Source organism: Gymnodraco acuticeps, unplaced genomic scaffold (assembly GCF_902827175.1).
Source record: "Gymnodraco acuticeps unplaced genomic scaffold, fGymAcu1.1, whole genome shotgun sequence".
NCBI classification, from domain to species: Eukaryota; Metazoa; Chordata; class Actinopteri; order Perciformes; family Bathydraconidae; genus Gymnodraco; species Gymnodraco acuticeps.
In genome coordinates this window covers 1,035,053-1,059,081 of record NW_022990454.1, presented here as the reverse complement: position 1 = coordinate 1,059,081, position 24,029 = coordinate 1,035,053, and the positions used below count along the sequence as shown (strand labels likewise).

At 45.1% G+C, this 24,029-nt stretch overlaps 1 protein-coding gene across 1 annotated transcript in view; it reads left to right on the top strand.

The window, feature by feature from the left end:
* LOC117552392 (general transcription factor II-I repeat domain-containing protein 2-like) overlaps positions 1-23,743 on the top strand; it is a 93,415-nt gene extending 69,672 nt beyond the window's left edge. Inside the window, 4 exon segments of the mRNA XM_034225764.1 lie at positions 22,294-22,765; positions 22,767-23,303; positions 23,412-23,475; positions 23,696-23,743. Coding sequence (XP_034081655.1) covers positions 22,294-22,765; positions 22,767-23,303; positions 23,412-23,475; positions 23,696-23,743 — 1,121 coding nt within the window.
* The last annotated feature ends 286 nt before the right edge of the window (positions 23,744-24,029 follow it).

Genomic DNA, 24,029 nt, shown 5'->3' with positions numbered 1-24,029 from the left:
AGTAGGGCATATAGTTCAGAGCAAGGCAAGGCAAGGCAAGGCAAGGCAAGGCAAGGCAAGGCAAGGCAAGGCAAGGCAAGGCAAGGCAAGGGCAAGGCAAGGCAAGGCAAGGCAAGGCAAGGCAAGGCAAGGCAAGGCAAGGCAAGGCAAGGCAAAGGCAAGGCAAGGCAAGGCAAGGCAAGCAAGGCAAGGCAAGGCAAGGCAAGGCAAGGCAAGGCAGGAAGGCCAAGGCAAGGCAAGGCAAGGCAAGGCAAGGCAAGGCAAGGCAAGGCAAGGCAAGGCAAGGCAAGGCAAGGCAAGGCAAGGCAAGGAAGGCAGGCAAGGCAAGGCAAAGGCAAGCAAGGCAAGGCAAAAGGCAAGGCAAGGCAAGGCAAGGCAAGGCAAGGCAAGGCAAGGCAAGGCAAGGCAGGCAAGGCAAGGCAAGGCAAGGCAAGGCAAGGCAAGGCAAGGCAAGGCAAGGCAAGGCAAGGCAAGGCAAGGCAAGGCAAGGCAAGGCAAGGCAAGGCAAGGCAAGGGCAAGGCAAGGCAAGGCATCAAGGCAAGGCAAGGCAAGGCAAGGCAAGGCAAGGCAAGGCAAGGCAAGGCAAGGCAAGGCAAGGCAAGGCAAGGCAAGGCAAGGCAAGGCAAGGCAAGGCAAGCAAGGCAAGGCAAGGCAAGGCAAGGCAAGGCAAGGCAAGGCAAGGCAAGGCACAGGCAAGGCAAGGCAAGGCAAGGGCAAGGCAAGGCAAGGCAAGGCAAGGCAAGGCAAGCAAGGCAAGGCAAGGCAAGGCAAGGCAAGGCAAGGCAAGGCAAGGCAAGGCAAGGCACAGGCAAGGGCAAGGCAAGGCAACTGCAAGGCAAGGCAAGGCAAGGCAAGGCAAGGCAAGGCAAGGCAAGGCAAGGCAAGGCAAGGCAAGGCAAGGCAAGGCAAGGCAGGCAAGGCAAGGGCAAGGCAGGCAAGGCAAGGCAAGGCAAGGCAAGGCAAGGCAAGGCAAGGCAAGGCAAGGCAAGGCAAGGCAAGGCAAGGCAAGGCAAGGCAAGGCAAGGCAAGGCAAGGCAAGGCAAGGCAAGGCAAGGCAAGGCAAGGCAAGGCAGGCAAGGCAAGGCAAGGCAAGGCAAGGCAAGGCAAGGCAAAGGCAAGGCAAGGCAAGGCAAGGCAAGGCAAGGCAAGGCAAGGCAAGGCAAGGCAAGGCAAGGCAAGGCAAGGCAAGGCAAGGCAAGGCAAGGCAAGGCAAGGCAAGGCAAGGCAAGGCAAGGCAAGGCAAGGCAAGGCAAGGCAAGGCAAGGCAAGGCAAGGCAAGGCAAGGCAAGGCAAGGCAAGGCAAGGCAAGGCAAGGCAAGGCAAGGCAAGGCAAGGCAAGGCAAGGCAAGGGCAAGGCAAGGCAATGCAAGGCAAGGCAAGGCAAGGCAAGGCAAGGCAAGGCAAGGCAAGGCAAGGCAAGGCAAGGCAAGGCAAGGCAAGGCAAGGCAAGGCAAGGCAAGGCAAGGCAAGGCAAGGCAAGGCAAGGCAAGGCAAGGCAAGGCAAGGCAAGGCAAGGCAAGGCAAGGCAAGGCAAGGCAAGGCAAGGCAAGGCAAGGCAAGGCAAGGCAAGGCAAGGCAAGGCAAGGCAAGGCAAGGCAAGGCAAGGCAAGGCAAGGCAAGGCAAGGCAAGGCAGCAAGGCAAGGCAAGGCAAGGCAAGGCAAGGCAAGGCAAGGCAAGGCAAGGCAAGGCAAGGCAAGGCAAGGCAAGGCAAGGCAAGGCAAGGCAAGGCAAGGCAAGGCAAGGCAAGGCAAGGCAAGGCAAGGCCAGGCAAGGCAAGGCAAGGCAAGGCAAGGCAAGGCAAGGCAAGGCAAGGCAAGGCAAGGCAAGGCAAGGCAAGGCCAAGGCAAGGCAAGGCAAGGCAAGGCAAGGCAAGGCAAGGCAAGGCAAGGCAAGGCAAGGCAGGCAAGGCAAGGCAAGGCAAGGCAGGCAAGGCAAGGCAAGGCAAGGCAAGGCAAGGCAAGGCAAGGCAAGGCAAGGCAAGGCAAGGCAAGGCAAGGCAAGGCAAGGCAAGGCAAGGCAAGGCCAAGGCAAGGCAAGGCAAGGCAAGGCAAGGCAAGGCAAGGCAAGGCAAGGCAAGGCAAGGCAAGGCAGGCAAGGCAAGGCAAGGCAAGGCAAGCAAGGCAAGGCAAGGCAAGGCAAGGCAAGGCAAGGCAAGGCAAGGCAAGGCAAGGCAAGGCAAGGCAAGGCAAGGCAAGGCAAGGCAAGGCAAGGCAAGGCAAGGCAAGGCAAGGCAAGGCAAGGCAAGGCAAAGGCAAGGCAAGGCAAGGCAAGGCAAGGCAAGGCAAGGCAGGCAAAGGCAAGGCAAGGCAAGGCAGGCAAGGCAAGGCAAGGCAAGGCAAGGCAGGCAAGGCAAGGCAAGGCAGGCAAGGCAAGGCAAGGCAAGGCAAGGCAAGGGCAAGGCAAGGCAAGGCAAGGCAAGGCAAGGCAAGGCAAGGCAAGGCAAGGCAAGGCCAAGGCAAGGCAAGGCAAGGCAAGGCAGGGCAAGGCAAGGCAGCAAGGCAAGGAAGGCAAGGCAAGGCAAGGCAAGGGAAGGCAAGGCAAGGCAAGGCAAGGCAGGCAAGGGCAAGGCAAGGCAAGGCAAGGCAAGGCAAGGCAAGGCAAGGCCAAGGCAGGCAAGGCAAGGCAAGGCAAGGCAAGGCAAGGCAAGGCACAAGGCAAGGCAAGCAAGGCAAGGCAAAGGCAAGGCAAGGCAAGGCAAGGCAAGGCAAGGCAAGGCAAGGCAAGGCAAGGCAAGGCAAGGCCAAGGCAGCAAGGCAAGGCAAGGCAAAGGCAAGGCAAGGCAAGGCAAGGCAAGGCAAGGCAAGGCAAGGCAAGGCAAGGCAAGGCAAGGCAAGGCAAGGCAAGGCAAGGCAAGGCAAGGCAAGGCAAGGCAAGGCAAGGCAAGGCAAGGCAAGGCAAGGCAAGGCAAGGCAAGGCAAGGCAAGGCAAGGCAAGGCAAGGCAAGGCAGGCAAGGCAAGGCAAGGCAAGGCAAGGCAAGGCAAGGCAAGGGCAAGGCAAGGCCAAGGCAAGCAAGGCAAGGCAAGGCAAGGCAAGCAAGGCAAGGCAAGGCAAGGCAAGCAAGGCAAGGCAAGGCAAGGCAAGGCAAGGCAAGGCAAGGCAAGGCAAGGCAAGGCAAGGCAAGGCAAGGCAAGGCAAGGCAAGGCAAGGCAAGGCAAGGCAAGGCAAGGCAAGGCAAGGCAAGGCAAGGCAAGGCAAGGCAAGGCAAGGCAAGGCAAGGCAAGGCAAGGCAAGGCAAGGCAAGGCAAGGCAAGGAAGGCAAGGCAAGGCAAGGCAAGGCAAGGCAAGGCAAGGCAAGGCAAGGCAAGGCAAGGCAAGGCAAGGCAAGGCAGGCAAGGCAAGGCAAGGCAAGGCAAGGCAAGGCAAGGCAAGGCAAGGCAAGGCAAGGCAAGGCAAGGCAGCAAGGCAAGGCAAGGCAAGGCAAGGCAAGGCAAGGCAAGGCAAGGCAAGGCAAGGCAAGGCAAGGCAAGGCAAGCAAGGCAAGGCAAGGCAAGGCAAGGCAAGGCAAGGCAAGGCAAGGCAGGCAAGGCAAGGCAAGGCAAGGCAAGGCAAGGCAAGGCAAGGCAAGGCAAGGCAAGGCAAGGCAAGGCAAGGCAGGCAAGGCAAGGCAAGGCAAGGCAAGGCAAGGCAGGCCAAGGCAAGGCAAGGCAAGGCAAGGCAAGGCAAGGCAAGGCAAGGCAAGGCAAGGCAAGGCAAGGCAAGGCAGGCAAGGCAAGGCAAGGCAAGGCAAGGCAAGGCAAGGCAAGGCAAGGCAAGGCAAGGCAAGGCAAGGCAAGGCAAGGCAAGGCAAGGCAAGGCAAGGCAAGGCAAGGCAAGGCAAGGCAAGGCAAGGCAAGGCAAGGCAAGGCAAGGCAAGGCAAGGCAAGGCAAGGCAAGGCAAGGCAAGGCAAGGCAAGGCAAGGCAAGGCAAGGCAAGGCAAGGCGCTTTACAAAAAATGAAAGAGATTAAGAAAATGGCATTTAAAATCAGTCATTAAAAAGAAAAGCTAATAAAATAAACATTAAAAGAAAAAAAATACATGGCAGTCAATTAAACATTAAAAGAAAAAAGTATATGGATAAAAGTTACAGTGCAGTCTAAGATATGAATAGTTCAATTAAAAGCAGCGACAAAAAGAAAAGTCTTCAGCCTGGATTTAAAAGTAGTCAGAGTTGTAGCGGACCTGCAGGTTTCTGGGAGTTTGTTCCAGATATTTGGAGCATAATAACTGAACGCTGCTTTACCATGTTTAGTTCTGACTCTAGGGACAGAAAGCTGACCAGTCCCTGAAGACCTGAGAGATCTGGATGGTACATAATTTAGCAGGAGGTCAGAAATGTATTTTGGGCCTAAACCATTCAGTGCTTTATAAACCAGCAGCAGTATTTTGAAATCTATTCTTTGACACACAGGAAGCCAGTGTAAAGACTTCAGAACTGGAGTGATGTGATCCACTTTCTTAGTGTTAGTGAGGACTCGAGCAGCAGCGTTCTGAATTAGCTGCAGCTTTCTAATAGATTTTTTAGTGAGACCTGTGAAGACACCATTGCAGTAGTCGAGTCTACTGAAGATAAAAGCATGGACAAGTTTTTCCAAATCCTGCTGTGACATTAGTCTTTTAATCCTAGATATATTCTTTAGGTGATAGTAGGCTGATTTAGTAACAGTTTTAATGTGACTGTTGAAACTCAGGTCAGAGTCCATGACTACACCTAGATTTCTGGCTTTATCTGTTGTTTTGAACATTGCACACTGAAGCTCAGTGCTAACTTTTATACGTTCTGACTTGGCTCCAAAAACCATTACCTCAGTTTTATCTTTGTTTAATTGGAGAAAGTTCTGACACATCCAGTCATTGATTTGTTCAATGCACTTACTCAGTGTTTGAATTGGAGCATAGTCTCCTGGTGAAATTGTCACGTAAATTTGTGTGTCATCTGCATAGCTATGGTAACTTATTTTGTTGTTCTTCATTATCTGAGCCAGTGGTAGCATGTAGATGTTAAAGAGAAGAGGCCCCAAGATGGAGCCTTGAGGAACCCCACATGTCATATTTGTCAACTCAGATGTGTATTTACCTATAGAAACAAAGTTGTTTCTGTCCTTTAAGTAGGATTCAAACCAATTCAGAACTGTTTCCGAAAGTCCCACCCAGTTTTCCAGTCGGTCTAGTAATATGCTGTGGTCAACAGTGTCAAACGCAGCACTGAGATCTAATAATACTAACACTGAAGTTCTGCCACTGTCTGTGTTTAAGTGGATGTCATTAAAGACCTTTACAAGAGCAGTCTCAGTGCTGTGGTTTGGACGAAAGCCTGACTGGAACACATCCAAACAGTTATTTAAATGCAAGAAATTACTCAACTGTTGAAAAACAACTTTTTCAATGATTTTACCTAGAAATGGCAGGTTTGATATGGGCCTGTAATTGTTCATTACTGAAGCATCTAGATTATTCTTTTTTAAGAGCGGTTTAATGACTGCAGTTTTCAGGGCCTGTGGAAAAATACCTGAGTGAAGAGATTTGTTTACTATATGAAGTAGATCTGAGGCCATGCAAGGCAAAACATCTTTGAAAAATCCTGTTGGAATAATATCAAGGCAGCAAGAGGAGGATTTCAGAAGTTGAATAATGTCCTCTAGGTTTTTATCATTAATCTGATGGAATTGTGTCATGATGTCTGAATTGATGTTAAGTGGAGATAGGGACAACACATTTGCTGTTCCTGATGCAGAGGCACTGACTGCTTGTCTGATTTTCTGAATTTTGTCAGTGAAAAGGAGGCAAAATCATTGCACGCCCTGGTGGATAGAAATTCAGAGGCTACTGACACTGGGGGGTTAGTTAGTCTGTCGACGGTAGCAAACAAGGCACGTGCGTTGTTTTTGTTTTTGGTAATGATGTCAGAGAAAGAACGATTGTCGTGCGTTTTTCAATTCCAAATTATAAAGGCCAAGTCTCTCTTTATAGATTTCAAAGTGAACCTGGAGATTTGTTTTTCGCCACCTGCGTTCAGCTTTTCGACATTCTCTTTTTTCTGTTTTCACGGTCATGGCCTTTCTCCATGGAGATATTTTCTTGACAGACACTTCCTTTAACCTAGTTGGAGCAATGGCATCTATAACATTTTTTATTTTTGAATTAAAATGATCTACTAGCTCATTTACTGAGATGTTGGCAGGGGCAAGTGTGGAAGAGAAATTCTGAGTAAACATTTCCCTAGTATTTTCAGTTAAATATCGCTTTGTGGTTACCTCTTTTTGAACATTTTTGTGAACAGAAATAGAGCTCTCAAAGAAAACACAGGAATGGTCAGAGAGTGTGCAACATCAGTCACCACAACCTTAGAGATATTCACACCCTTTGAGATAATTAAGTCCAGAGTGTGCCCCTTATTGTGCGTGGGCTCCGTCACATGCTGAGTCAGTCCATAGCTATCAAGAACACAAAACAGTTATTTAGCCCCTCTGTCCTGGGGGTTGTCAACATGGATGTTAAAATCACCAACAATGACTAGACGGTCAAAGTCAATACACACTATAGACAGCAGTTCAGTAAAGTCATCAAAAAAGCTTGCACAGTATTTGGGTGGTCTATAGATATTTAGGCACAGAGCTCGAGAGGAGCATTTCAGCCGAAGGGCCACATATTCAAAAGAATCAAAGTTTCCATACGCTGTCTTCCTGCATTGAAGGGAATCATTGAACAGAATAGCAACTCCACCCCCTTTCTTATGCATTCTTTCCTGACTCATAAAACTAAAGTTGGGAGGGGTTGATTCGATAAGAACAGCTGCACTGTTATTTTGTTCAATCCAAGTTTCTGTTAAAAACATAAAATCGAGATTGTGCTCAGTGATAAAATCATTGATTAAAAATGTTTTTCCTGCCAAAGACCTGACATTTAATAAATCTAGTTTAAGTTTGTTAAACACACTATCAGTCATGTTTTTTGTATCAAGCTGTGGCTGACATGGAATCACTGCTAAATTAGATACACTCACACAAACGTTTGAGCGCTTCCTGTTTCTATGATTCACCGCTCTTAATCTATTACCTACCAACACAGATATCGGCAAAGCTACTGGCAGGCAGGGCCCCGACATGTCCTGGAAAGAGTTGAGAGTGCCATACGCCCTTGAGCCTGGACCCATCACATATCAGTAAGAGTTTGTTGTGTTTTGTACACACACATCCTTATCAGGCTTCGGAGACTGCAGATGCCCCCTCGAAGGGAGGGGAGGTGGTCGACGTAGGCACGGTGATGGAGACGGGCGAGATGGTGCGGGGGTAGAGGACATGCTGCCAGGGGGGGGAGGTGGTTGACGTAGGCGCGGTGATGAGGACGGGGGAGATGGTGCGCGTCTCCGCGGTGATTTTGGTGGGCGTCGTTGAGGAGCAGGGGTAAAGGACATGGTGCCAGTCCTGCGTATCGCCTTCGTTTGGTCTTTGAACTCCAGGAAGGAATCGGTGCCAACCCTCTGTATCTCCTTTGTGTGTTCATCGATCTCCAGAAGGGTGGGTGAGGGTGAAAGGGTGAACGGAGTATCCTCAAAGGCGTTGACAGGGGGGGGGGGGGCAGTGGAGACTCCTCCATTTGTCTCATAGGTCTCCCATAATCAGAACATTCCTCAGGCGGGTGCAGTGATAATTCTTCAGGGTTTTCTGCGCGATGTGTTGTGTCTTTCCCCTGTTTTGATTCCTCTTGCCGCTTGTCCTTGGCAGAGGGAACAGATTAATAACGCACGCAGTTGAATATGTTTCAATTTCACTCCTGACTTGTTCAGGCAAACTCCATTTGCCTTGAAAAGATGTCTGCGATCTCAGAAAAAGTTAAAATTGTCAATAAAATTGACAGAATGGTCAGTACAGACAGTTGAAAGCCACGTGTTCAGTGCAAACAATCTGCTGAATCTCTCCACTCCTCTTCTGACTGGCGGTAGAGGGCCACTGATGAACACCTCTGCATTTAGAGAGCTGGCAGTTTCCAACAAACATTTAAAGTCTTCTTTCAGCACTTCTGACTGTTGTTTCACAACATCATTTGTTCCAATGTACAGTACCACATTCTTCACAGTCGGATGTTCAGCCCCAATATGCAGGATCTTCTCAGCCAAGTCAGAGACCACATCCTTGGGAAAACAGAGTACTTTGGTGTTGTTCTTATTACACAGACCTTTTACATCTCTACAGTAGGCTTGAGAAGTCTGAGATGAAGGTTTTATTTGCCTTTGGTGGTCTATAGATAGAGACGATTAGTAGGGATTCTGGAGCTAGGCATTTCGCAGTTAGACACTCAAATGATGGCAGATCAGGAACCTGGATTTCAGCCATGCCAAAAGTTTCCCGATAAATAAGCGCTAGCCCCCCATCACGCCCGGAGTTGCGTGCTTTCTCAAAGTATTTATATCCTAGAGGTGTAGCCTCATTTAAGGAGAGATAGTCACCATTTTGATGCCAAGTTTCACCCCAGACATAAAAAGTCAATGTTATTATCTCCAACAAATTCATTTAAAACAAGTGATTTGTTTGTGAGAGACTGTATGTTTAGGGAGGCAAGTTTGACAGGCTTCAGCTGTTGGGAGGGGAGTGTGTGTTTTTTGAGGAAGCAGAGATTTATATTAGTGGCATCACTCTGATGGGACTGTTTTCAAAACCATAACAATAATTATGTCTTGTGATCAAAGCTCGTGTTCAAGGGAATAAAAACGCTGCTTAAGGTTAATCCAATGTCTATTAGTCACTTTAGAATTGTTCCTGATAATCTATCATTACATTCATGGCAGCAGAGTAGGTAAAAAGTTTTGCAGTCCCGAGCTAATGCTGTCTCACGTGCTGTTTACGCAAACCTCTCTCTACTTGACCTAAGTGTTTAGCGGGACTTACTAACTGTCACTCGATTATATTGGCTCTAACGGTTCAGAAAAGGTGTCAATCACCCAAATCGACCAATGGGTTCCAAAGATATGATCCTGCGTAGTATAAATTACGCCCGCTCCGGCTTCATTACGCATTACGCAGCCAGAAGGGAGAGCTTCACCACCGAGCAGGTGCTAGAGATGCTAGCTGACGATAGCTCATACCAGATGACTCGTCGTCGGATGATGAAGATCTCCTCCAGCCAGACCTGGATCCGGACAGTAGTGACTCGGATGTTGAACTTCCACCACGGGAAAGGAATGTAATCTCTCTGTTTTTATATATTACTTATGTGTTTGGTGGAACTGCGTCACAGTGCTAGCTTAGCCAAGAAGCTACAGGAATGATTAGGCAAAATGCTAAATAGTGTTACTTGTCTTTTTGGAGTTACATTTTCTAAATGAATGGCCAGTGAATGAATATATACATGTGTTTACTTATTTATTTGGTGTAATATTATTCATTTATAGTCCAATATTATCCTTTTTATATATTACTTTTGTGTTTGGTGGAACTGCATCACAGTGTTAGCTTAGCCAACAGGAATGATTAGCCAAAATGCTAAATAGTGTTACTTGTCTTTTTGGAGTTACATTTTCTAATTGAATGGCCAGTGAATTAATTTGTGTTTACTTATTTATTTGGTGTAATATTATTCATTTATAGTCCAATATTATCCTAGAAATATAAGCCAGTGAATTAATCTAATCTCTTTGTTTTTCCACATTTGTTAGATGAGGAGTGACCCCAGCAGGACAAAGCCACACACCCAGAAGACTTTCAGGGAGCAGCTTGCTGCAGAATTGTTGGAGTTTGCTGAAGGCCCTGCTGAAGGCCCTGCACCTCCACCACCACCACCCCCACCCCCTCCTCCACCACTCACATGCATGCCCGAGTATTATGGGGAAGATGCCACCAAGGTCAGGAAGAACTGCAGGAGGTGTCTAGATGCTGGACTCAAAAGGGTGAAGACACCTGTGTACTGCAGGACGTGCCAGGTCCCTCTGTGCTTCACTGTCAAAAAGAACTGTTTCAGGGAGTGGCACGACCTAAATACTGGAACATTCAGGTAGGTATAAAGTTCAGGTAGGTATAACGTTTTGCAAGTGTTTATTTAAAAAAATAATACTTATACTTAAATATTTGTTGTTTTTACAAACCTACTGTGTGGTTTTATTGTATAGTACATTGGTAAAATGTTTGTTTTTACATGCCTATAGTGTGTTGGTAAAATGTTTGAAATAAATCTGCCCCAGTTGGAGTCAAATGTTACCTATGTTTCTGTTTTTTTTTATTGTGCAAGTACACCTTCACACAATGACCTACAGTGTGGTTTTATTGTATAGTGCGTTGGTACAGTTACATACACACAGCTACACTTACACATACACACCTACACATACCCACACAGCTACACACACCTACACATACAGTACCCACACAGCTACACTTACACATACACACCTACACACACACACACACACCTACACTTACACACACCTAGTACACACACTCACACACACACAAATATATTTAAAAAATATATATTTAAAAAAATATATATATATATATATTTTTTGTTTGTTTTTGTTTTGGGTGGAATGAATACCTATAGTGATTATTCAATGTAATACAATAATTTGTATAGTCTGGTACCTGAAAAAGGTCAAATGGCACTGATGGAACCAAATGTGCCCAAAGCTTATTCCGCCTGGACTTTATTTTCATAAACCTCTCTAAAAAGGGCAAATGTCACTTGTTTTGCCTCAATCTTGATACAGGGTACTTATTATATGTTATACTTTGGATTCCTAAAGCTTTTAGGCTACTAACCCATCATTCAAGGTTGGTCTTCACTATAAGTAATGGGTTTTCTTTAGGCGGAGACAGGAATTTACATTTGTTTGCTATGTTCCATCTGAATTTACTCTAACACAGAAAAATCTATATTAATTCTGACACTTCTACATCCAACTCACAGATGTAACCTTGCTTTGATAACAACAATTATTCATATAAACCTTTTAGAAGTGAAGTTATAGTCATTTGTTCTGGGAATGTCATTTTCGAGCCTGAAACCTGAAAAACAGGCTCGGGGTTTAACAGGTTAACTGGTTAATACTCATTAACAGACTGCTGCTAAGGATAACATGACCGTTTCTAAGGAGGATCAGGGGACTATCTGCAGTCAAATAAATCAGCAGAAAGAAAGTCCAGTCAACATCAGGGTTTGAAAACATTTGTTTTATCCATTGGAAAACCCCATGGAACACTTTTAGAACACACATATTTATATTTCATATATTTATATAAATATATATTATATTTACGGGATGTGACGGATAATAGAAACATAGGTACAGTACATGTACTACTGTAGTGTGATTTATCTACCATGCACCATTCAGCCAGCCGAGACCCATCCAGGGTTTCTGTGTGATTCGTGTCAGAGGGGCTCGGGTCCTTGGAATAGAATGAAGATTAATTTGTCAGGCGTCAGTGGCCGCTGTCAGCAGGCAGGGTGGCAAAGCAGGAAACAGCACATTCGGCAACAACCTTCTTTCACATGACACACACTCCCCTCGGAGACAGTATGAAGGCAAATGACATCTGCTTGTGTGTGTGACAGAGTGTGTTTATGCATGAAGCTGTGAAGAAGTCTGACAAATGAGCAACAGATACAAAAGTGCTGTATAGCCAGGGGCGCCGCCAGGGATTTTGGGCCCCATGAAAATATATCACATTGGTTACTTAAACATTTTTTTCTTAATGTTCTAAAATAGTTTGTAGAAATGCGTGTGTGCACCACGACAAAGGAGCCTCATTCACTTTACATTGGCGTTGTTTGCGTGGTGCAGACATGTAAATGTAGCAAAGTTCGTGACTCCACCACGCAATGCAGTGTTAAGGAGTCGTGGTGGAGTCACGCATTCTGGTGAGATCAGGTTGTTCCCGACATGTTGTTGCAGTAAATTAAAGGGTGTTTCATGTTGTCGTTGCTGTGGACCTTCTTAATCTTTTTATGTTTTTTTATTTTTTTAAATTGTTACGTTTATTCTGGTTTGTTTTGTGTTTGTATCTTTTATTTAAAATGTATTTATTTATTTTATGTTTTGTGAGCTGAGCTGTGTGATTTTATATGTTATGTATCTCTCTGTACAGCACTTTGGTCTGGAGGTTTTAAAGTGCTATATAAATAAAGTTGGATTGGATTGGATTAATCTACCTTATTTGGGGGCCCCCTACTGGTCCAAGAACTTTCGGTAAACGGTGCCCCTGTATACACACACACATTCAATACATACATACAGTATGATGGCTTGAACTAGTGGCACTGTTTGTCTGTAGCCAATGCCTTGAACCTCGGCAAAAATGGCATTAGAAGCATTAGAAAGTCAAGGTAAACTTGCGGTTAACTTGCGGTCTGCAATGCGTGTCACGCTCGCGCACACAAGTAAATATATATGCACGTTCATTCTCACAACGCGTCAGACACAAGAACATATATATTAAAGGGGACCTATCATGCAAAATGCACTTTGTGATGTCGTTTATACATAAATATGTGTCCCCGGTGCGTCGGGGAACTCACGCGGTCAGAAAATAAAACCCTCTCTCTTTTCCTCTGTACCCAAATCTTTTAAAAACAGGGCTACAACGAGCGGATACAGATTTGACGTCAAATCGGAAGCGGACCCACAGAAAGTTGCTATCAGAAACAATGCCTGACGTGTTTTGGACGTAATCTCGTCTTTGTTTACATTAGCAAGCCTCACTAACACTCAGAGCTAACCTGTACTGGAGAGCACATGTGTTTAAAAAGCAGAAAATAAAAAAAGGAACTCACCTTGTGATAAACCCAGTGGCGGCGGGTCATTAGGGGCACAGCCCCACCTAGTGTCAGAAGAAAGTATTACGAATAATGATTACAAAAAAATTCTAAAAAATAAATAAAAAAACATATAAAATATATTTTAAGGTCATGTTTAATAATCTGATTCGTCTGTACATTTCTGTTTTAGTCTGTGTTCTTCTAATTAGTGTCTAGAGTGCCGTTTTGAGCTGTTTAGAGCCATGTGGGACAAAACCCGATCCTGCCCCTCCCTCTCACAGTCTAAGTGAACGGTGATTGTAAAAACTACACTGCGCATGCTCAGAGTATTTTTCTATTTAATGTGTGTGGCAAAAAAATAATGACCGTAGGGGCATAGTGCTCCCATCCCCACCATACGTCATCTCACATAATTCAGAATTGATTGGCTGTAAGTACTCACGTGTGCAGTGCTGCGAAACGTCACGTGTAGTTTGAAGAGGAGACGAGAGAGCAGCATATAGCTAACATCACCAGCGATTAAAAGAAGTAAAAAACTGAAAGAAAATGAATGAAGTTGACCATTTACTGGAGCACACATTTGAGACACTTAGTCTCGGAGAGAAACTGGAGGTAAAGCGCCTCGGTGCCCACCATCCACCGGATTTCCAAATGGTCCAGACTGCGGGCAAAGTTAAACGTGGGTTTAACGCTGAATGGTTTGCTAAAAAGAAATGGCTAACGGCGAGCATCCAGAAGAATTCCCTCTTTTGCTTTCCTTGCCTGCTTTTTGATGAAGATCAAGGTACTTGGTCGAGGACAGGTTACAAGGACTTAAAGCATCTTTCGGAGAGGACAATGAAGCATGAGAGCAGCAACAGTCATTTGGAATTTGCCGTAAAATTGGGATTACTTGGAAGGGTGAATGTTGCAGCTCAGATTGACAGCGCCTACAGACGCGGCATTGATTCTCATAATAGGAAGGTGGAAGAAAACAGGTACGTGCTTGGTCGGATCATCACCTGTATTAAACTGTGTGGGAAATGTGAGACAGCACTGCGGGGCCACAACGAGTCGGCGGACTCTCTGAATCCAGGGATATTCAGGTCAATTTTCGAGACAATGTGTGAGGGCGATTCCAGGCTTCAACGGCACTACGAAGCTCAGCTTGTTTTCAAAGGGACATCAAGCACCATACAGAATGAACTCTTGGACTGCATGTATGATGTGTACATGGAGGAAATAGCCAAGCAAGTGGACAACACATCATTTGTTGCCGTTCAGGCCGACGAGACAACCGATGTCTCCTGTAAATCGCAAATGGTGATTGTGCTGCGATACATTATGCCTGACCTCACAGTTACAGAGCGTTTTTTGGAGTTTGTGGAAGTAAAGGACAAAACTGGTGTAGGTCTCTCTAACAGCATCAAGGCTGTTCTGGAACCCCTGAAGCTGAAAGAAAAGCTAATCGCTCAGACCTATGACGGGGCGGCCGTCATGAGCGGTAACGTGCGCGGGGTACAGACGGTGATGAAGGAGACGTACCCAAACGCTACGCCCACCAACTGAACCTGACCCTGCAGCAACTGTGTTCAGCAAGGATGAGCATCCTGAAGGTGTTTTTTGCAGATCTAACTGCTTTTTCCACTTTTTTCTCCGGTGCTCCAAAACGTGTTGCAGCTCTTGCAGAGGCAACACAGAGACGCATCCCACGGCCACCGGCTGTGAGATGGAACTTTAAAAGCAGAACTGTGAACGCGGTTTGGGAGACCCGAGATGCACTACTTCAGTGTATGAAGCATATACGCGCACAACCAGGATGGGATGCGGTCACCATAAGTGAGGCATACGGCCTGTCAAAGAAACTGCGGGACCGAGCATTTATGCAGCTCCTGGAGTTTTTTTCGTTGGTTATGCCAGAAGTGGATGTTCTATACAACACTCTGCAAAAACGAAGCATCGATGCACCTGGGATCAACAGCGCGCTCTGCCGTTTCAAGGAAAATGTTCAGAAAATGAGGCAGAAAACTGATGCATTGGCCGCCACTGCTCATGATGGAACAGACGAGCCAGGCCGACGAGTCAGCAGCACAGCGCCGGTGATGAAGGAGGCTTGTGACACAGTCATCTCACAGGTGGAACAGAGGTTCTCACAGAGTGACCATTTGATCGCTGCAAAGCTTGTTGACAGCTCATTCTTCCCACAGCATGTCCTGTCATTTCCTACACCTGAGCTTGACTGCGCCGTGAAACTGTGGCCTGCGTTGGGAAACAAGGAGAAGTTGAAGTCTGAGCTGACCACGCTCTACCGCCACAGTGAGCTTCACACTGGAAACACTGCCCTGTCTCTGTTGAAATCCATTCACGAGAACAGCTTGGAGGAAACGTTTGCTGAGACTGTTATTTTGGTCAAAATAATAGTGACAACTCCGATGACGACATCCGAGTCAGAGAGGAACTTGTCCACCCTCAAAAGGATAAAGACTTTCACTCGCAACACCATGGGACAGCCGCGACTTAACGCATTGGCCATGCTTTCAATTGAAAGCCAGTTGATCCAGCAACTACAGGACTTCATCCCCAAAGTGATAGACACATTCTGTCAGAGGAAGGACCGCCGTGCCGCTTTTCTTTTCAAGTGAGCCTTCAGCTTTGGTAAGTTCATTTATGTCATATATTTTGTTGATCTTCTGTGTTTTGCCTCTGCTGGATCGATTGATATTGTAACCTCGATGATGAGTGTCTGTGTTTTCCTTATATTTACAGTCTATGGTGTTTTAATGCTAAAGCATTACGGTTGTTGTTATTGTTAAGAATTACTTTGTGATGGAGACCTTTACTCCATGTATGAAGGTGCATTACTATGACATCCCCACGCTGTGTACGTAAATGTATGCGCTCACAGTGTTGCTCCTGTGGTCTTCAGTATGTAATTTGACACTCCCCCCTCTCTCTCTCCTCCCCCCCCTCTCTCTGTCCTCCCTCTCTCTCTCCTCCCTCTCTCTGTCCCCCCCCCTCTCTCTCTCTCTCTCTCCCCCGACCTCTTTCTGCCCCCCCAGTTTTGTACACCTAGAAACGCCACTGGATAAACCTGCAAGAGAAAAAGCATTTGAGCTCCATACTGTTTCAGAAATAATCTTTGATGTGGTTTAGAACAGGATGGCGTTTTATCACAGCAGAATTTAACTTTCTCTCCGGTATAATTCTAATCAGGCATTAGCTCCACCTCCACCCAAAATCCGCGTTTCTCTAACAGGGCTGAAAAAGAGGGGTATGAGCAGTATGAGGCAGAGATGGAGTACTCGAGTCCTGGACTCGGACTCGAGTGCCGATTTTCTGGACTCGTGACTCGACTCGGACTCGGGCACTGATCGACGTGACTCTGACTTGGACTCGTGAATTCTCGCGCACGATGACTTGGACTCGGACTCGTGAATTATCGCGTACGCTGACTTGGACTCGGACTCGTGAATTTCCCCCTCCCACGATGACTCGGACTCGACTTGTTCATTGAAGCTCCGAATTGGACTCGGGCACATTTTCTCTGGAGTCTGATGTCCTCTATCCTGGCGTGTGCACCTGCGAGGCGATTTCACGTACTGAGCCGCACTATTCCAGTCTAAAGATGTCTAGAGACACACCCCGCATTGTGCTGTATGCTTTCACACATTCTGCTTCCACATTGGAAAAGAGCAGCGCAAAATGCTCGTTATCTGAAAACAATATTGAAGAGAAGGCTCCGTAACACATTACTCTAAGGCAGGGGTGCCCAACCTTTTTTGAACCGAGAGCTACTTTTAAAGTTGCCAGTCTGCCGAGATCTACCAGTCCAAATAGAGAGGCGTAGTTACTGACAGCCTACTACCAGGTGAATACACACTTCTACTTGTATAAAACTGACCTTTGTATGATTAATACTTCATAAAATACTGCAGATCCTTTATCTTAACTCTTTCTAATCTACACACATACAAGTATTTAACTGAAGCTACACAACAGTGTTGTTGATACAGAGTTGGAGTTTATTCACACGTCACATACTACAGTGGGTAATGTTTTCAAGAAACATTGAACAGTGCTGCCACATATGACACAGGGAAAAAAGAAAAGACACTGAACCCTTTCTTTGCCATTATATAAAAATAGTGTTGCTACAAAAGTATAAATTATGCTTACTAATAAGACAACTCAGATCTGAAGCTACACAGGAATCTGCTGCCAAAGTGCAATAAAAAAGACACAATTAATAGAATCAAACCCTTTTTTTGTTGCATTTTAGTAGAGTATAAAAATAAATGCCTTTAAAATAGGATGCAAGCAACACTAGTTTCTTAACCTGAATTGATAATAGACTATAATCAATTTAAACAGAACAGATCTTAATGTTTGCATTCTTATACCATTTTGTACAATAATTATAATGAATAAGTTCAAACAAACTACAACTTACAGCTGATTAATAACGGTATCTAACTTGAGTTTTTATTATATCAAAAACCTGTTGAAATGCTACTGTTATTTTTACTGTCCCCAAAAAGCGCGTCGGCAGCCTCCAGGAAAGCTTCTTTCACAACTTCGCCGTCTTTGAAAGACTTCATGACACGATAAGATGCTCTGGTAGCAGCCTTGCTCTTGTTGTTGGGCCTGGTGAAAATGGACTGCTGTGCATTTAGCGGTCCTTTCAGGTCCCTCCCCTTTTGGGAGCGTAGGGCAGAATTAGGAGGGAATTCCGTCTCGTAGCGTTTGTGCACTGTTTTGAAATGCCGCTCCTAAATTACCATTCTTCGATAAAGCCACGCTCGCATTGCAGATGAGACAGATGGACTTTGAATTGGAATAGATAAAAAAATAATCATCCTCCCACTCGGAGTGAAAATTATATATTTTGGGATTTTTTGCTTCTGCCATAATTGCGGTCTTGTGTGTGTGCGGACTGTCACTCCTGTTGTTGAGTGTTGACACGGACAATGTCAGCGAAATAGTGCCCACTGCCCACCAGCCACGCCCCGACACATGGGGTCACGCCGGCCAATCACAAAGCTTTGATGCGTTCAAGTGCATTATTCTGGCACAGGAAAATTATGTTATAGGACATTAACGATAAAACAGAATATTGTTGTTCTATTTTTAGGCACATCTCGCGATCGACTGGGAATCTCCCCGCGATCGACCGGTCGATCGCGATCGACTGGTTGGGCACCCCTGCTCTAAGGATAGAGTTCAGACATATAGGCTGTCTTGAACACTATCATCAGACAACCCAGTCTCACGGCATTTCGTGTTATAGTCACGACATGTAATCTATTGATTCGTGTTCACCAACACGATTTTCTCATTTTTTTCGTGTCACACAGAACGATTTTAAAAGCAATGTACTTCTATTGGTAGTGTGTTTTGTGCCTGCAGCACGTCTTTTTGTCCGTTCGGGTCTTGGAAGACCGGAAACTGTGGAGTTCATAAAAACATGTTCTTACTCAATATCATGCCACGATATTGTCTCTACAATTCCATAATCTCTGGCTTTTTTGGCGTCCGTCAGGAACTGAATTTCAAAATAAAAATAACCGGAAATAGACGTAGGCCTATAACGGACATTTCGAGCATCATTGCGATACACAGCCACTGAACTGATTACCCAAGATCCTCAGCTATGGTTTAAGCTCGCTGATTGGATGTTTTAGCCGCAATGCATGTAGGGATATGGTGTTAATGCCATATCAAAGCCGAAAAACTTTTCTGAGTTTAGGATGGCCGAAGACTCCAATCTACTGTTTCACCATAACATCTAGAGGGGCGCTGTTTCACTCTTTCTAAAATACTCAATGAGAATGGGGGAGAGACGGGCTGGCAGCAACACAAAACAAAGAATTTCCGAAACTAAACGAAGTGTTTTTATTTATTTATTAAAATTATAACTACAATCCGAAAAAACAGGGGAAGCCTGGCTTCCCTTGGCCTCCAGGAGAAAACGACACTGGTAGTGAGAGCCGGGCTGCATTTCCTCCCGTCGGATGTGATACAAAAACAAACCGATTATTTTTGTAGTTGTAAACTATTAGGGTATTCGTTATTCTCGCGTCCAGGAGAGAAGCTTTAAAAGTAAGAGACAATGGAGTCTCTGAGAAAGGTTCAAATGGGTACTTTAATTAAAATGGCGCGGCAATGTTACAGGCAGAAGATGGTTCTGAGAGAAAACAGCTGTCTCGAGACCGAAGGAGAGAGAGCCCAAACATGCACGTCAGCTCCTTAAGTATCATCCGATGGCCCCTCCTCGTGAGCCGGTTGGCGCTGTAGGGGGTGCGCCCGCCTCTGGTCTTCAATGTCCGTTGTTGCGCAAAACAGAGGATTCAGACATTGTACATTCAATACATAACTAAACACGCCTTTTCTCCTCATATTCTCTTTCATGACTTTTCATTTATTGCATTTTAACGGCTGTAATTCATTACTTTAATAATACTGGAAATACTTTACGGCAGTTATCATTCACAGTAGTTCCGGATGTTGTCATACCAACACGTCTGTAAACAAAACTTATTAAAATAACTGTACCTTCATTTAATATTCAGCAATAGTAATATCTCGATGTCTATAGATGTAGTGTTAAAGTCAGTAGGCTTTGGTGTGAAATACTCCATGTACATTTTAACTTTACATTCACAATTCTAAGAAAAGGAATATTAGCCACATGCTAAATGCTAACCGGAGATGAAGGATTTTCAGAATAAAAGCTTGGCATTAAGATTGTGCGAGAACTTCTGTTTTTTCAGAATAAAACAGCATTTAAGCTGATGGTATGTTTAAACTAAATTATGCCATAAAACATTGATTTTAATTTCTAACAATCCCTCCTTACAGACCCTTTAGGGCAGGGGTGCCCACACTTTTTTGACTGGTGAGCTACTTTTGAAATGACCAGCTCACCGAGGTCTACCAACCAAAAATAAAATCCCAAATTGCAAGGGTTGCTGAATAACACGTTTTATTTATACATGGGATAATAGGGCTGCAACAAAAGACTAATTTGATAATCGATTCATCTATCGATTAATGAAACGATTAATCGACTATTCGGACTATTACTGTATGCCTTGCACAATTTCTCAAACGCTCTTATTTAGCCATCAACTTTTAGATTTAGCTTGAGGTTGTTTTAGGCATGTGGAAACTAACAATGAAGACAATAAAAGATGAATACTTGATTCAAAAATACATATATTATTAAATTAACTAAACACATTTTGAACAAAATTAACATTGCTTTTTATTTAAATAAAATCAATAATATTTCACATCAAAAGAAACAACAGTGTTTTAACAAATCGTATTAAATAATCTGATGACAGAACTGTAAACAGAATAGCTGAAACTTTAACAAACTAAATAACTCAGTTTCCTCTAATCATTAACCCATGTTTGTATAATGTAATGTAATGTCTGTGTGTTGCTGCTAGCATACATAACACCTGACGTGGAAACGTTACTCGTGGACGGGGCTACAGAGCTACTAGAAAGACAGTGGAACCCGGTGCATTCCTCCATCTGAATGTGGTGCACTTTTGCTAAATGTTTGGACACATTGCTCGTGTTACCGCCCTTACATGCTAAACACTCTTGGCAACGAGCATTGTCCACCTCAAGACGGGTAACATTTAACCACACCTTGGAGCGCTTCTCTCCGCCATCCCCGCCGTGTGTGTGCTGCTGCATGTACAACACACTCTCACTCCATAATCGTCAAGGAGCGACGTTTGGTCAGGGTCCCGTGGCGTGCAGTTGTGACGTTCCTAGGCTCCTTCAGCTTCATAAAGGGACGCAAATAGCTTTCAACTGATTGCAATGTATTCCCATCTGCGGCGGGATTTGACGCTCATAGAAGCACGGCATTCATTTGTGTCGGCTGCCCTTAAAGGCAATGTGAGCGTCCATTCCCATTGGATAACGGATAATTGTACACCCGGAAGTAAGTATTCCCCTTACTGTCGATTGATTTTACAGTGATATCTGCACTACTCATCGACTAAAAAACACCAGATTATCCTTGTTAATTACACAACATTGATTGGTTTAAATTGTGTGGAATGCTTTTGTATTTTTTCCCCTTTGATTCGGAGAAACAAATATTTTTTCGGAGTAAAGGATGGCAGAAGACACTACACTACCCAGAATCCACAACTGTCTCTGGACTCTGAGCAAATTATACTTTTCATATGTATTATCTGTGTTATCTGTGTTATCTGCGAGACATCGCCACAACGGAACGAGTCAAAATGATCCGCTATGTCCATAGACTGCAAACAGCGCTCTGCATGTCCTGTTCCACTGTCTGTGTGTGTCTGTAAACGCATTGGTCCAATCACATTCAGCATCCCGTCAGCGTTTTTCCCCCCAAACAATCTGCGAATCAGAGGCACAGTAGGGCGGGTCTTCACGGAATGCGGGTGGGAAAAATGTGTGTGTCTCTTTCAACCTGTCTGAGTCAGAGCGAGAGTTTAAAAAAAAAGAAATTCAGAGTGAGAGTCAACAACTCATCTAGTTCCATCTGTACTGTAGCTAGTAGCCTAGTTTCACCTACCGGGGTGGCTATTGACACCCTAAAAATAGGCCTTGCCACCCCAGCTGCCACCCTAGTTGGCAGCTTTGTTTTGAAAGAAAAGTTGTGGCTCATCGGACATTTATGAGAGAAAGTCTCTAATGTCCGAGTGCAAGTGAATGCAGCACAAGATGCACGTCATGTAACCCCTCCCCCGGTCCTGGCGCGAGCGTGGACATATGATTGGCGGTGATTTCATTTGAACGGGACAGCGCAAAACGAGAAGCATTCGGACCCAAGCACTGAAGGAACGAGGTATTTGCGGTCTACAATGACAGAGAAGAGACTGTCAGTTTGGCTGTACTCAGCATTGAATCAAAACGCACTAAAGCTGTTGATCTTAATACGTTTGTGAGGCGTTTTGCTGAACAAAATGGCATTCAGCTGTAATAGACATGTCAACTTGATGCTCTGCTCACGGATGAGCATACAAAACTATTAAGACGATGACCTTACGTGTGTAAATATTTTTTTTTCTTTGAGGGCGTCTGCCCCCAAAAAACAGTTTTAAGTCCTGAGAAAGTCAAATAAGACGGTGTGTAAAACTACACTGCCCAGCCAAAAAGAAGTAACCACTTTGATTTAACTAGGCCAGTAGGTAAGGACGCAATACGTCAAATCAAGACGTGTGCGTTATTGGATCATTGTCACAAGACGACTTTAGCGCTCAAAAATGTCAGCTCATGCTAAAAAAAAGAAAGGTAGATGCCGAATGTAGGGTTTTCAACAAAAATTGGACTGCTAAGTATTTATTTACCGAAGTCGGAGGTAAAGCCGTGTGTTTAGTTTTTGGGGAGAAGATCGCCGTGTTCAAGGACTACAATTTGAGTCGGCATTACGAGACGAAACACGCGGAGAAATACAAAAAATTGACTGATGCTGAAAGGGCGCGCACATCGAATGCTTTGCTAGCTAAGCTGCAAAAGCAGCAAGGCTTTTTTACCAAGCTTCACATATCCAAGACCAGCTTTGTGATATCCCACAAAATAGCTAAACACAGTAAGCCATTCTCAGAGGGGGAGTTTGTCAAAGAGTGCTTAGTGGACTCTGCAGCACTAATATGCCCTGAAAAAAAAGAAGCCTTTGAGCAAGTCCCGCTGTCCAGGCGAACCGTGACGAGAAGGATCGAGGACATTGCGGGGAATCTGGAGCTTCAGCTGCAACATGAAGTGGCAAGTTTTGACTTTATCTCCTTGGCTTTGGACGAGAGCTGTGATGTCCACGACACAGCGCAGTTACGCGTATTTGGCCGTGGGATAACGCCGGACTTCAAGATTACGGAGGAGCTGGCAGCAATGCGGCCGATGAAAGGGACGACAACAGGGAGCGATCTGTTCACGGAGGTAAATGCGTGCATGGACACGCTGGGACTGAAATGGGACAGACTGGCAGGTGTCACAACAGACGGTTGTCCAAATCTTACAGGTAAAAATGTTGGACTTTTGAAACGTATGCAAGATAAGTGACGCAGATCAGAAATTGGTATTTTTGCATTGTATTATACATCAACATGTGTTGTGCAAGTCAGTGCTAAAAATTCACCATGTTATTGATGTTGTTACTAAAATAGTAAACTTCATCAGGGCACGGGCATTGAATCACAGACAGTTTGTTGCACTTTTGGAGGAGCATGAAACTGAGCATAGTGACATCGGCTACCACACAGCTGTCAGATGGCTCAGCCTGGGCAAAGTGCTAAAAAGAGTTTGGGACCTAAAAGCAGAGATTCAAGAGTTTTGTGAGAAGAAAGGCAAAGACATCCCAGAGCTCTCAGATGAGGACTGGATGGCAGATTTTGCATTTGCTGTTGATGTGACTGCACTGATGAATGAACTGAACACCAAACTGCAAGGCAAATGCCTTTTTGTTCATGAAATGCACAGCCTGGTGAAGGCTTTCATGACAAAGATGCAGTTTCTTTCAAGCCAACTGGAGAGCAACACTCTCACTCACATGCAAACCCTGAAAGAAGTCACACCATCAGCTGATTACCTCCGCAGGTACTCATCCATATTAGGAGCATTGCATGGTGAGTTTTCAAGGCGATTTGAAGATCTCCGAACAATCGAGGATGAAATGCCCATGATTTCCTCTCCCTTTACCTGCAGTGTGGATAATGCACCCAGTGATGTTCATCTGGAACTCATTGACCTGCAGTCTGATGCAGTACTGGTAGAGCACTTTAAGTCAGGATCTCTGCTGGATTTCTACTCTTCTCTCGAGGAGGAGAACTTTCCAAACATGAGGAGACATGATCAGAAGATGTTGGTTCTCTTTGGCTCTACCTACATATGTGAACAAACATTTTCAAAGATGAAGTTTATGAAATCCAGGTATAGATCCTCTCTCACTGATGATCATCTGTCAGCTGTGCTTCTTATCTCCACCTCAGACATTCAACCTGACTTCGATGCACTCGTTAAAGCCCAGCAGAGACTAGATGTATCTCACTGAACAAGAAAAGAGAACTTAAAAACACCAAATGAGGTGGTTAGACTACACATGTAGGCATGTAAAGGTACCAACTAGCAGTGAACTGGGACACTTTCTTTGGAAGCCTTTTTCTCAAAATCACAGTTCAGTGATGTTCAGTGACAGTTCAATATGATGTATCTTGCTGAATGTTTGGAGCACAAAGACAATGTTGTGATGTCTTAACCTGTTAAACCCCGAGCCTGTTTTTCAGGTTTCAGGCTCGAAAATGACATTCCCAGAACAAATGACTA